The sequence below is a fragment of the Hesperophylax consimilis genome, chromosome 9 (genome assembly GCF_061612785.1).
Source record: "Hesperophylax consimilis isolate HC1 chromosome 9, BYU_Hcon_1.0, whole genome shotgun sequence".
NCBI lineage: Eukaryota > Metazoa > Arthropoda > Insecta > Trichoptera > Limnephilidae > Hesperophylax > Hesperophylax consimilis.
The window spans coordinates 35,558,680-35,574,473 of record NC_142844.1 but is presented as its reverse complement, the minus strand read 5'-3'; the positions used below and the strand labels follow the sequence as shown (position 1 = coordinate 35,574,473).

Genomic DNA, 15,794 nt, shown 5'->3' with positions numbered 1-15,794 from the left:
AAAAACAAAATTATCATTTATTTATTTCTATGACGTCAGCCAAAAGAGTCGGTTGCAGTAACATCAAATGACCGTCAGACGCCCGAGCAAGCGCCAAATGCGTGTGAAAAGCAGAAAGTTAATGGCGTTCGGGCCATACTCTGGAATACTGGAATTCTGGTATGTCGCTTGCCCATATTAAACTGTAAGCTTAGCAAAAAACAATTTTTGTTGAAACTATTTGAAAAGTTTCAACTTGATCCGAGAAAGACAAAAATAAATCATGGTGAACAAAAAATTCACATTAGGTAGGTATATTTATTTACTGTTGAATATTTTCAATTCAAATATATATTTTAATATTTCGGTAATTCCCATGATTCGCAAAGAGTTTTTTCGAAATCAGATGTGGATAGTAAATTTTCTCTTATTTTGAATGTCAAGTGTGTAAAATTAATCAATTATGAAGTAAAATTGTAAATTTATCTGCAGATCTCCGTCCCGCCCGCTACATACACTCATTATACATACTTATAGATAACGATAAAATTCAATAATTTAATATTTACAATCTATCAAGAGTGGTAGATAGAAATTCTCATTATCAACCGTAACGTATAATAAAATTAATTTATTAACTAGCTCATGTGTACCCGGCGTTGTTCGGGGTTATGAATGTTTTGCGGTTGTGAATTCCTGTGCATAGAAAACTGGGTTCATTTTTGAAGTGGCAATAATATTATCGTATTTGTTGTGTTCCCACAAACAGTTTTCCAACTCGTCGTGGAAAGAGATTATGAATAATTGGATCTTTGTGATAAATCAGGGCATTTATTAATACTTCGCGAATTACAATGGTGACTCGATAGTCGACCTAACTAAAAGCTGGCTAATTGAGATCTGAAACAATAAGTTTGTTTGGGAGCGTTCCCACTGGCCCTGGCGACTACTGGCCACTGGCTGCCATCTTGCGGACTTTCACGCAAGCTCTATGCACTGCCCTCTATGAGTGCATCTGTGAAGCTCTTACTTCTCAACAGTATTAACAAAAAATACTTTTAAAAGTATTTATTTTTATTGATCGTGCCATTTCTACCTTGGGTGTCCTTTTTTCTTCCACATTTCACTATCACTTCATACACTCTACTTACATACCTTTTATTCTTCATCACAAATGACACATTTTACCACACTGAGTATTTGATTAATCTGATCAGGGTGTCCCTGACTTTGTCTACCTTCACCAGTGTATACCACGTGGTCACTACAAAAAACTACATCATATCGATTTTTATTCGACTCTTTTTCTCATTGTGTTAAGTCTTCCTAAAATTCTAAACAATCCTGGCACTAATAAGAACACAAATATTTTTTGAGTGTATAAGGAACAAATAAAGAAACATTCATTTTTACATACATATAGATTTTATTTTTACAAAAACGTGTTTAAATGGTTATTTATTGTTTTTGTGTTTAATTCGTAGAACTCCATTTAATTTTTTTATAAATTTAATTTAGATTAAATTTGATAATATTATTATTAAGTTCTGCAAGTGTTTTAGTTTTTTATTATTGTGACAGCTGTTTCGGCTTACAAGGCCATTTTCAAACTGTGGTTAGTCCACATTGAGACGACGTTTTTATACTATTTCAAATGTAAATTTTGAAGGTGCATACATTGATTTATTACTGGTTACACCGAAGACATGATCTATTGTTGGTTAAACCAATCTATGTTTTCCCCTCAGTAAATGGTAATGGGTTCTTAATTATTTACTAATGACTTTATTGCTATGAATTATTTGGGTGCATTATACTGCTTGGGTTTTGTGAAAATACTAAGAAGTGGTGAGTAAATTATTTTCCGTACTTTATTAATTAGTGTTAAATTTGGGTCATTCGTTCGTTTATTGATTTCTAATTGTTCAAGTAAATTTAATCTAATGCCCTTTTTTTCTATATGCAATGGTTTAGGACCCTTGTTGTTAAGTGGGGTATGATTATTCACCAAGAGATGTTCTGCGAATTTTGAGGATGTGTTTTTATTATTATAACATCGTATATGTTCTTGGAATCTAGTTGAGAATGCCCTCCCCGTTTGTCCGATGTAAGTGGCGTTACAATCGGCGTGGTCACATTTTAATTCATATATGCCACTGTTATTGAGTATAGGGATTTTACTTTTAGAGTTTTTAAGGCTTGTTCCTAAATTATTGTTTGTTCGAAAAGCTATATTTAAACCACATTTTTTAATTTCTTTTGCAATTTTTTCAGATATTGGGCCGAGGAATTCGAGACATGCAAATTTTTCTATATTTTTGTTATTTACCGGATATATTAAATTGATTTTATTTTTATATTTCTTATTTTTTATTATTTTTTCAATGTTATTTGCCTCATAGCCGTTATTAATCGCGATCGTTTTTATCGTTTCCTTTTCTTTTACATAAGCTTTATTGTCTAAGGGAATGTTAATGAGTCTATGTACCATTGAATGGTACGCTGATAATTTATGAGACCAAGGATGATTTGAATTTGAATTTATTGTTGTATCTGTAAAAGTTGGTTTTCTAAATATTTCAAAGGTATGTTTATTATTACTTTTACCAATTGTCAGATCTAAAAAGTTTATTTTACCTTCAATCTCATGTTCAACTGTGAAGCAGATTTTATTATTAACGGTGTTGGCCCAATTAGTAAAGATATCTAACTGTCGGTTGGTACCATTCCAACATATAAGGATGTCGTCTACGTATCGGACATAATATACTATATGTTTAGCTAAGGGAGATTTAAGAATTATATTTTCAATATAATCCATAAATATCTCCGCTAGAAGTGGACTTAATGGTGACCCCATGGGGAGACCATCATGTTGTTGGTAATATATATCATTGAAAAGGAAATAATTTGTATCTACGCAGATTTTTATGAGCTGGAATAACTCTTTTCTTATTACCGGATTGATGTTGCATTTTTCCAAGATATTTTCAATTATTATTAGGCATTCTTTAATGGGGATGTTGGTAAATAGGGATTTTACGTCTAGAGAAATGAATTTACAGTTATGCGGGAGATTAAATTTTTTTATTTTATTAACTAGTTCTATCGAGTTTTTGACACTGTAACGTGGTGAAAAATTTGTTAATTTTTTGAAGATGAAGTTAAGTCTTTTAGCCAGGTTTGATGTAGGGGCGTTAATAAAAGATACTACGGGCCTTATTGGATTATTCGCTTTATGGAGCTTAGGTTGGCCATACAGAGCTGGGGCTCTTGGGTTCATGACCCTTACGTTTTTCTTTGACCATTCGGTGGGAAATATGGCATTGCAATTATTTATAAGGATGTTGACGTTATTGACAATTTTATTGGTTGGATCCTTAGTTAAAATTTTAAAATCTTCTGGTAACAAGAAGTCTTCCACCTTACTGATGTAATCAATTCTATCTAAAATAACGATTGAGTTACCTTTGTCAGCTTTGGTTATAGTTAGATTATTATTTTTAATTTTATCTCTAATTTCTTTCAATGTTCGGGTTTCTGTACTGACAGCATATTTATTTTTATTGTTTATCGATTTTAGTGTTTTTTCTAAAATAACTGCCGTGACGTGTTTTGTTAAATTATTATTTTCCACTTTACGTAGAGAAATTTCAGTGTCGATAGCTAATGATTCTATTTGTTTGGGTGTTACTTCGCTAGGGATTTTATATTTAAAGCCTTTATCTAATAAATTATTTTCATCCGTTTCAAATGCAGTGTTTGACAAATTCACAGTTTTTTTTTATAAAATTCTATATTTTTCCTGGTGGGAATCTTAGTTATTTTCGAACTTTTATTTTTGTTATCAATCAAATTTTGAAGTTTATTTTGTTGTGTTTTAAATTTTTCAAATATAATTCCGTTAATATGTTCACGTGTATCAAAATCTAGGGTATCAAATTCCCATGCGTGAAGTTTAAATGTTAATTCTGAATGGATCACCTTTATGTAGTGAAGCAATGTGTCCCGTTTCCGACAGCACTCCTTTGTTTCTTCCTTCAGCCATATCCTCTGTGCTCTCACCACAGTGGCTATGGCTGCCGTAGATGTACTTTTGATGGAGATCTGCACGAACTTCGGAATCACATTACACTTCAAGCACTCTTGGTTAAACCACAAATTTTGAACTATTTTTCGATGTTTGAGTTTAAGTCGTCTATATAAGATCACAAGGGTAGCTATATCAACTACCTTTAATTTATTTATTGTTTTTGTGTTTAATTCGTAGAACTCCATTTAATTTTTTTATAAATTTAATTTAGATTAAATTTGATAATATTATTATTAAGTTCTGCAAGTGTTTTAGTTTTTTATTATTGTGACAGCTGTTTCGGCTTACAAGGCCATTTTCAAACTGTGGTTAGTCCACATTGAGACGACGTTTTTATACTATTTCAAATGTAAATTTTGAAGGTGCATACATTGATTTATTACTGGTTACACCGATGACATGATCTATTGTTGGTTAAACCAATCTATGTTTTCCCCTCAGTAAATGGTAATGGGTTCTTAATTATTTACTAATGATTTTATTGCTATGAATTATTTGGGTGCATTATACTGCTTGGGTTTTGTGAAAATACTAAGAAGTGGTGAGTAAATTATTTTCCGTACTTTATTAATTAGTGTTAAATTTGGGTCATTCGTTCGTTTATTGATTTCTAATTGTTCAAGTAAATTTAATCTAATGCCCTTTTTTTCTATATGCAATGGTTTAGGACCCTTGTTGTTAAGTGGGGTATGATTATTCACCAAGAGATGTTCTGCGAATTTTGAGGATGTGTTTTTATTATTATAACATCGTATATGTTCTTGTAATCTAGTTGAGAATGCCCTCCCCGTTTGTCCGATGTAAGTGGCGTTACAATCGGCGTGGTCACATTTTAATTCATATATGCCACTGTCATCGGTGTAACCAGTAATAAATCAATGTATGCACCTTCAAAATTTACATTTGAAATAGTATAAAAACGTCGTCTCAATGTGGACTAACCACAGTTTGAAAATGGCCTTGTAAGCCTGTAATGATCAGCCCTTTCTACTTCAAACTTTTCCTTCTCTTCTTTCTACGATACATTTTCCTTAAGTCCCGTAGGTAACTTTTCCATAAGGCTTTGGTTATATATATATCCGGGGTAGGAAGGTCCTCCCTGCCGTCTTTTCTTTATTACACACCCCTTCAAGTGTGTACATCCTAGTTTGTCTACGTGACGTACGACCTTGAACGTACTCATTTCACGTGACGGTTCAGTATAAAAAGGCTTCACCGAACGTTGTGTTGGGTTTTTGTTTCTCGGTTTAGAAACCTAGTTATTTATGTTTTGTGTGGTATCCCTTGGTTCTTTTGAGATAGAGTGAGTTGAATCCATTACCGCTGTTTTTCAAAACCATTTTATAAACCTTATCTTCTAAGTCGCCTGCTCACCCCCCCCTAGCTACTCGATTCTACCTATCGTAGGGTAATGTGAATAAAATAAAGTGTTAGATTTTATATATGTGATATACATACGATAAATTTATGGTGTTAGTTGTCGGCGCCATCCATGTATATATCTTGGGAGGGGAAGGAGAGGAAAGGAAATGAATTTTTTTCAAGTTAAGATTGGCTCCTCCGCTTACCAAACAAAACTGATGGATGATAATTTGAGCAAGGCGATCGATATCTGCGTGTCTGGATATCACAACCGGCCGGGTCTCCCCTTGTTCCAAATCGGCAACCTTCACGCCAGAATAAAGAAAACCAGGTCTCTTCACCAATTTCAGAATTGCCCCAATCTCAAACACCTCCAGGATAAACTACTTTACTGAGTGTAGAAGGGGAAAACCATAACATCCCTTTATCACGAATCTAGTCGCGAAAATGTGACACGTAAGGTCCTAAGTTACGTGCCACCTCTAGAAAACGTTGTAACTCCCACGTCGTCGGGGATTTACATCCCTTTCTAGGTCAATACATAGATAACACACGACAATCTTGTCGACATTTTGCCTGCTTATTAACGATAGGTTGTGTGCCTACCCATTCAGCCAATTATCATGTGAGATATATGTAAGGTCTACTCGAAATGCCAAATTTGGGATGAGGACTGTCTGTATTTTAATATTTGGTTCCAGTATTTATTTTATGAGGTTACTAGCATCCTCGTGTATTAGGTATGGGTAACTTCTACTGAATACCTATCCTCTCAGGTAAGGTATAAACGGATAATTGGTTTGATTTTTTGCATTTAATTTAAAGAGGCTGCCTACCTCTCGAAAGATACCTGTTGAGAAAAGTTGTTCGGTTGGTAGTTTTATTTCGGAGATTACCATCTCCCTCTTTCGACTTTAGATTTGTTTTTGTGCATCCCAATTCGTAACTTAGGAAGTCAAATAATAGATGAAAAGTATTAAATTAGAAAGTCAAATAACAGAAGAAAAGTTTTCATTTTGTTCCGTCTGGTCGCATCCGATCGCTTTCAATTTGGGACGGCATACGCTAGCAAAACTTCCCCTTTGACTGACTGTACTCCGCGCCTCTCGGCCTATATATGAAAAGGTCGTTGACTCGTCTCTCGCTCACAGCTGATTGACAATGCGTCTAGCGTATCCCTACTTATGGGAAGATTATTTGGGTTGCAGGCGTTGCAAACTCGGTTCCTGTACCTCGGTTGTATCCTATTATTATTAAAAGGGTCCTCTGAAATTTAATAAATAATATAAAAAAACTCACCCTGTTAGTCACCTCCAAATCCTCGTGTGAAACTTACCTGGTTACACTATATAGCTAAATCACTTTAATTTTCGACCTCCTCCCTACGCTTATAAAAGGGTAATTAAATATTCCTGTAAATAAAATTGTACCTCCCTAATCTGTTAGGATTCGAACCCACAGTTAATAATCTATTTGATTCTCTGGTTTTCGGTCTCCGTGGATAGAATGCCATCTCGCCAAATCAATAACTTAGCCCGATTAAACACTTCCTGCCTTTAAGTACATTCACTCTATTTTAAAACGCAATCAATGTTTTTATTATTTTCATGTTTTTAAGACAAGCAATCTAGTTCGAACTGTATACGAAATCACGTTTAAATCAACACAACTTTATAACACAATCGCGATTGCACAACACCTGGCGCCCCTGAGGTGGGTTTTTACAAAACGGCGCTCTACAAATTATCCAATTATTATTATTGTCATTATTATTAATTGTTTTCCCACTGAGTCGAATCACTTTCACTTCACACAACCACCGGATCAATAATCTTTCACTTTAATTCAATATTCCGCAATATTCTCTAATACCATTTGAATTCAATAATTAACTGCAATTTCAAACAACACTTCTGATTTGTATCCCTTTCTCGGGGCTGTCAATCCACCCAAGTTCAAACCTCGACTGTCCTCCGGTCTCTCCTTTCCCGTGGGAATCTGTTTACTCAAGGCCTGTCTGTCAATAAATCTTCCGTCGTTGTTTAAACAAAAAAAATTTTAGAGCACGTTATTTTATTATTTATCGTTTATTTTTGTGGATGTCCAAAACATCACAGAAAACATCACAAGCCGAAACAGCTGTCACAATAATAAAAAACTAAAACACTTGCAGAACTTAATAATAATATTATCAAATTTAATCTAAATTAAATTTATAAAAAAATTAAATGGAGTTCTACGAATTAAACACAAAAACAATAAATAAATTAAAGGTAGTTGATATAGCTACCCTTGTGATCTTATATAGACGACTTAAACTCAAACATCGAAAAATAGTTCAAAATTTGTGGTTTAACCAAGAGTGCTTGAAGTGTAATGTGATTCCGAAGTTCGTGCAGATCTCCATCAAAAGTACATCTACGGCAGCCATAGCCACTGTGGTGAGAGCACAGAGGATATGGCTGAAGGAAGAAACAAAGGAGTGCTGTCGGAAACGGGACACATTGCTTCACTACATAAAGGTGATCCATTCAGAATTAACATTTAAACTTCACGCATGGGAATTTGATACCCTAGATTTTGATACACGTGAACATATTAACGGAATTATATTTGAAAAATTTAAAACACAACAAAATAAACTTCAAAATTTGATTGATAACAAAAATAAAAGTTCGAAAATAACTAAGATTCCCACCAGGAAAAATATAGAATTTTATAAAAAAAAACTGTGAATTTGTCAAACACTGCATTTGAAACGGATGAAAATAATTTATTAGATAAAGGCTTTAAATATAAAATCCCTAGCGAAGTAACACCCAAACAAATAGAATCATTAGCTATCGACACTGAAATTTCTCTACGTAAAGTGGAAAATAATAATTTAACAAAACACGTCACGGCAGTTATTTTAGAAAAAACACTAAAATCGATAAACAATAAAAATAAATATGCTGTCAGTACAGAAACCCGAACATTGAAAGAAATTAGAGATAAAATTAAAAATAATAATCTAACTATAACCAAAGCTGACAAAGGTAACTCAATCGTTATTTTAGATAGAATTGATTACATCAGTAAGGTGGAAGACTTCTTGTTACCAGAAGATTTTAAAATTTTAACTAAGGATCCAACCAATAAAATTGTCAATAACGTCAACATCCTTATAAATAATTGCAATGCCATATTTCCCACCGAATGGTCAAAGAAAAACGTAAGGGTCATGAACCCAAGAGCCCCAGCTCTGTATGGCCAACCTAAGCTCCATAAAGCGAATAATCCAATAAGGCCCGTAGTATCTTTTATTAACGCCCCTACATCAAACCTGGCTAAAAGACTTAACTTCATCTTCAAAAAATTAACAAATTTTTCACCACGTTACAGTGTCAAAAACTCGATAGAACTAGTTAATAAAATAAAAAAATTTAATCTCCCGCATAACTGTAAATTCATTTCTCTAGACGTAAAATCCCTATTTACCAACATCCCCATTAAAGAATGCCTAATAATAATTGAAAATATCTTGGAAAAATGCAACATCAATCCGGTAATAAGAAAAGAGTTATTCCAGCTCATAAAAATCTGCGTAGATACAAATTATTTCCTTTTCAATGATATATATTACCAACAACATGATGGTCTCCCCATGGGGTCACCATTAAGTCCACTTCTAGCGGAGATATTTATGGATTATATTGAAAATATAATTCTTAAATCTCCCTTAGCTAAACATATAGTATATTATGTCCGATACGTAGACGACATCCTTATATGTTGGAATGGTACCAACCGACAGTTGGATATCTTTACTAATTGGGCCAACACCGTTAATAATAAAATCTGCTTCACAGTTGAACATGAGATTGAAGGTAAAATAAACTTTTTAGATCTGACAATTGGTAAAAGTAATAATAAACATACCTTTGAAATATTTAGAAAACCAACTTTTACAGATACAACAATAAATTCAAATTCAAATCATCCTTGGTCTCATAAATTATCAGCGTACCATTCAATGGTACATAGACTCATTAACATTCCCTTAGACAATAAAGCTTATGTAAAAGAAAAGGAAACGATAAAAACGATCGCGATTAATAACGGCTATGAGGCAAATAACATTGAAAAAATAATAAAAAATAAGAAATATAAAAATAAAATCAATTTAATATATCCGGTAAATAACAAAAATATAGAAAAATTTGCATGTCTCGAATTCCTCGGCCCAATATCTGAAAAAATTGCAAAAGAAATTAAAAAATGTGGTTTAAATATAGCTTTTCGAACAAACAATAATTTAGGAACAAGCCTTAAAAACTCTAAAAGTAAAATCCCTATACTCAATAACAGTGGCATATATGAATTAAAATGTGACCACGCCGATTGTAACGCCACTTACATCGGACAAACGGGGAGGGCATTCTCAACTAGATTCCAAGAACATATACGATGTTATAATAATAAAAACACATCCTCAAAATTCGCAGAACATCTCTTGGTGAATAATCATACCCCACTTAACAACAAGGGTCCTAAACCATTGCATATAGAAAAAAAGGGCATTAGATTAAATTTACTTGAACAATTAGAAATCAATAAACGAACGAATGACCCAAATTTAACACTAATTAATAAAGTACGGAAAATAATTTACTCGCCACTTCTTAGTATTTTCACAAAACCCAAGCAGTATAATGCACCCAAATAATTCATAGCAATAAAGTCATTAGTAAATAATTAAGAACCCATTACCATTTACTGAGGGGAAAACATAGATTGGTTTAACCAACAATAGATCATGTCATCGGTGTAACCAGTAATAAATCAATGTATGCACCTTCAAAATTTACATTTGAAATAGTATAAAAACGTCGTCTCAATGTGGACTAACCACAGTTTGAAAATGGCCTTGTAAGCCGAAACAGCTGTCACAATAATAAAAAACTAAAACACTTGCAGAACTTAATAATAATATTATCAAATTTAATCTAAATTAAATTTATAAAAAAATTTAAATAGTTAGTTTAATTTTCTTTGCAATAACAATATAATTATTAGTATTATATTAGGTAACGTAAAAAATTTGGAGAAAACCTTTTCAAAATTTACTTCGATTAAATTTATTTTCGATCCAGGGGTAGTGCTAAATAAATATATATCTTGGGTAAAGGGACTAATTGCTGACTAATGACCACTGGCCACGGTTAACAGCAAATCGATGATGATGAATTGATTTGTTCACTTCATTAATAATGCTTTCATTCAATTACTGTTCTGTTTATACAAGTTCATATTTCATTGGGAAATAAATTAGGATAATCGATTTTTATCACCGTGTCAGAATTTATTTGTTATACTAATAATAATAAAAATAAATCTTAATGTGCCTTCTAAACAATTTTGACAGAATTAAATGTTTCATTTAGGCTAGTAACCTAGCACTCTGTCTCACTTCCACTCACCTGACATCATAGATCACCATCCCATTTGAATATTGTAAAAAGTTTTGAAAATTTAAGCCACTATTTAGATCACAAAACACATATATAGGGCACTTCTTGTGTCGTTTTTCATACTATGGTTCGCGCCAATAGAATAGGAAGACAGAACAATACCCTAAAATAAAGTCGAAATCTAAACGACATAAGTGAAGAAGTCGTGTCAAAAGATATTCGGCGCCCGGCCCGTCGTAATGGATGGACCTACTGTTGAATTTGCCCTAACAGGCCTAGAAAAACAATTCTTTCCGTGGGGTTTAGTTTAATTATTTATGAAAAACGCATTACAAAATCTGTAATGTTTCTAGAAGAATACCCTGGGAAATTACTAATTCATCGTCTAGAAAATATATTCTGGTGCTTACCGCAAATTTTATAGTTGAAAAACGTTTATACAATTTTCAAACGTTTTACATAAATATTTTGATCGTAAGGTACTCTTTTATTAATCGCAAATTAAAATAACTTTCTTATCGTTACGAATTCGTAAAACTGCTGTTATTCGAGTCTTGTGTCGTCTTAATACGAGGGTTGTTAGAAAAGTAACCACCGTATATAAATATAAAACCCGTAAACATACAATTTTTGTATTTATTGCGAGACTCTTAAAACTATAGCCTTCCGCGATTTTTCAACAGCGTTTTACCAATAATTTTGAAATTTACTCCGCATAAAACACGGCCGACTATGAATGTAGCCAACCTGTGACAGGAGTTTGAAGATTGCCATCGTCTTTGGACTGCTGAGCCCAAAGTCACTCCTTCGTGTAAGGAAAGATTGAGCCAATACTCTGAGATGATTTTCATCTGTTCACCCAGTATCATATTTATTGTATTGTGCAGTATTGAGTCTAGTGGCCATCATCCGAAATTGAACATTTAACTAGGTTGACTGTTCAGTGATCAAGCCTGAAAAGGCTTCTTCCAAACATTTCAAAATTGGGATAACATAGTCTCACTAGCTTCAAGCAATTGACACTCTTACGCTCGATAATTATACATCCTAATGTTGGTTGTTGGTACATGGGTACATGCGTGATTTGAAATTAAATACGTGTGTAATACGTAGAATTATCAAATTCAATGAAATTTTAATATTCAAAACTGGAAGCTATTAACTATAAATCATATCAGTCAAGCGATAAAGTAGGTACCAACATTATTTTATTAATTAATAATATATTTTAGTGGATTTATTTTTGGGTATTTCTGTTTGATATGAAAAATCGAACAATGTTATAAACAAAATTAACAATATTTGGTTTTGATGGGTAATGAACCTGAGGAAAATTTAATATTTTATAAACACGTTCGGCTTCTCAATCCTACAATTATGATATCCCGTGAATTTTACGGAATTTGGCTTCGGTGTGGTGATTTGGAAAGAAATGGTCATTTCCAAATACGTACCAATTACCTTACCAACATCCGTCAGAACAGCATATGATTAAAAACAAATTAGTGGAGACCGAGGGGAGTTGAAACAATTTTCACGTTTTGTTTCATAAACCAAATACTGTAGACAGAAATCGTATGATATTAGTACCAATCGATAGGTCATTCTATACACTTGCGAATGACTAACATAAAAAAATTGTAAGTGTTAAATATTGTGGTTAAAAATCGACTTAACCGTAACAAGTCAACTTGTTTCAACTCCCCTCACACCGAAGTAAGATGAAACAGGGGTCGAGGAGAGTTGAAACATATGATTTTTGAGAAGTATTAAGGCCTGAAAAATAAAAATGATGATATAATTTAAAGGTATTTATTAAAATTAAACTTTTCAAGTGGGTAAACTTCAGATATCGCCAGATCAGGTGAATTCTTATCAGAGTTTTCTGCAGACTTGGGTACGTCTTCTGTTTCGTAGCTGATTTGAGGAGGAGTAGCCGGTAAATTGAAGATTTAAAAAACGGTCTTTTCGGGATATCCAACCGTTGGAGCCATTTCCTTAGCTTCATAAGCAGTTTTTTTTAAGATACCTGTAGAGGGAGGTATGGTTCAGGTTGTAACTCGAAGCCGCGTCTCGGAGACTTTTCTGTCGCAAAGTTACTTCTTCTGCTGCGAGATCATATATTTCGAGACTCGTCATACCTCTGTCAGTCTTTCTTTTATAAAAAGTAGGCATTCTGAAACAAAATAAACAAATTAAATCAACAAAAAAAACATTTTATTTTGTGCCCGTAAAATAATTAAAAAATAAAATTGAAAACGAGGAGAGTTGAAACAGTCTGTTTCAAATCTCCTCAGTACGAAAAAACCTCCCATTTTTATTTAATCCACAATCAATAAGCAAATACACAAAAATCAATTGTACCAAACATATGTAATAAATCGTTAGTTAATGAGCTTTCAAAACACATATAACTTAAACCAAAATACAAAAACATTATCAAAATACAGGCATCGTAAAAAAACGTTAAAAACTTACTTTTGACGATTTTTGAGACACGGCACGCACAACTCCACAACCGCTCGACTCGCGGCACCGAAGCGAACTGACGAGCCAGCAGGCGAAGGTAAACGGTTGAAAAGCGACGTTGCCAATTCGCCAACGGTTTTAAGTTCGGAGAAATCGGTACTGTTTCAACTCACATTTGTTTCAAAACCCCTCGGTCTCCCCTACTAGACGTTCACAATCTATTCATTAGGAAAATAATCTACAAAACCTGTATAAAAACATCACCTCACCACATATCTTACTTGCAAAATACAAGAGCAACAATAAACACACACTTTCAAGCACCCAATATAAAATATGTTTTCGCCAAAAACATCAATCAATCTGGCGCCATATATATTTAATATCTTCCTCACATAAAACAAAACTTAAAACATCCCAAATAATTTGAATACATAGGTTGTTCAAAAGATTTGTAATGCGGCAGACTAAAAAAATACGAACAGACATTGAAAGTATTCTAAATAACTAACACTACTTATTATAGACACACTTCATGCAATTTCTAACCAAATATATAATTTTTTGTAAAAAAAGTTAATGAGTAAAACCTCGAATTGTAATATTTAATAATCGAAGACAATATTAGCAATTCCTAAACGACTATTTGAAACAGAAAAATATACGGTTACATCTAGGACTCGAACTCAGGACCCTTGCCTTGCCGGGCACCGCTCTACCAACTGACCTAATGGGACCCCTCCTTCGGTCATATTTAACTGTATCATACTTCGAATAAGAACTAACGATATTGCCTTCATTTTTCTCACCGTACATTTTTATTGGCTGCTATCTTTATATATGATCGCAAGATTCAATTCGAACTGAATGCTATTTAGACAGTGTCTTAGATAAATATACCTATCTTATTTTAATTTTAATGTGCGACATCTATTGATTTTATCTGCAAGTCTAGGATGAATATTTTTTTTATTTTTTGGAATAACTTAATAATAAGTAAAACCGCAAATTGCAACATTTAATTATTGAAGACAATATTCGTTTAGGAATTGGCAATATTGTCTTCAATAATAAGAAATTATATAATGTTACAGTATAATAATATATAAAGTGAACGGCTTGTTTGTAATGTTTATTATCACGTTCTTACTATATTTACATATTTTTTATTTCGTAGATATAATATGTTAGCTATGTACGCAATTGTGTTAAATAATAAAACATAATAATGATTTTTGTTGTTCCAGGGAGGAAGGGTGATAGCCATAAGACGGGAGGACCAGTCAGTATGGGAGAGAAGAGCGCCATTTTCTCCAACCAACGTCATGAAACTCACCAGACAGAATGTCAAGGTCATAGTTCAGCCCTCCAACAGAAGGGCTTATCCGATGCAGGTACAGGCAAACCATTTTAAAAAGCTCACGTTTGAAGTTTGATGTATTTGTGCACACTGACAGTTGTTCAAATTGGTTTGAAATAGTTCGGTACACCCACACACAGCCCCTATTACCCCGCAGTGGCCCTTCGGTACAATACACCACTCGACAACTAGACGAGCAAGAATCTCTTTAAAATGATTTCATTAAAATTGAAGTTCAGTTTCCATTTAAACAACGTTAATTACAAATTAAGTTCGATATTCCTAGTAATTCTTTTAAATGTTTACTCTCTCCTCTAGGGATAAAATAAATTGATTACAATTTAAATACGAACACGCTTATAATTTCTGTAATAATTAAGCCTCGAAGGCGTAGGAGTTTAAGAGGTTATCTTGTTCGAGTTGTACTTGAACATAAGTTTGTTTTATGAATATGGTTTTGCTGTCGTTTTTTGTTGGTTTTTGTTTTCTTTCTTGTTTATTTCAGATCTCGGGGAGGGTGTTCCATAAGTTCCATGTAATTTTAGATGTTCCATGTATGAAAGTAATAATTAAAAATTGTAAGATGATGCGTAGAAAACAAAAAAAATAAAAACCCAAAAAGCATTCGGTACGAGTTGTTGTATTGTATGTACTTCAATACTTTATAGAGACGATTTATTAAATTGATCCACAGCTCCGAGGTATATAAGGTGGTGCAATGTGTGTTACAGAGTTGCTTTTGCTTCTGAGCTACATTTTGAGATCTAAAATCATCGGTAAATCATGTTTGCTCTAATGCAGAGTGATCTTCTCTGTCGCTCAATAACCCCATCATCATTGAGCTCCGCTGTTATATGTCCTAAGTACTTGACCTCGGATTTTGCTGTTATTTTGGTATCTTTTAGGCTCACGGATAATACTTGTAGGGCCTTCGTCCGACTTGAATACTAACAACACAGATTTAGTGGGTTGTAGACCATGTCATCCTCAGCTGCACATTTTTCGCATATCTTTAACAGCTTTCTCGTGTTTTAATAGTTGGCGACAAAATGACCATGTCATTTGCATACACAATGTT

The 15,794-nt window shown here is 33.3% G+C and overlaps 1 protein-coding gene across 2 annotated transcripts in view; it reads left to right on the top strand.

Moving 5' to 3' along the window:
• The window catches only part of LKRSDH (lysine ketoglutarate reductase/saccharopine dehydrogenase), a 418,858-nt gene that overhangs the window by 25,739 nt on the left and 377,325 nt on the right, over window positions 1-15,794 (top strand). The window contains exons 1-2 of one of the 2 annotated variants that reach the window (XM_089635918.1): window positions 74-159; window positions 14,604-14,750. In XM_089635918.1, the coding sequence (XP_089492044.1) occupies window positions 14,682-14,750 (69 nt within the window). In that variant the 5' untranslated portion in view covers window positions 74-159; window positions 14,604-14,681. Of the gene's footprint in view, window positions 1-73; window positions 160-14,603; window positions 14,751-15,794 lie in introns of those variants that run through there. The other variant, XM_089635917.1, reaches the window with a different exon arrangement.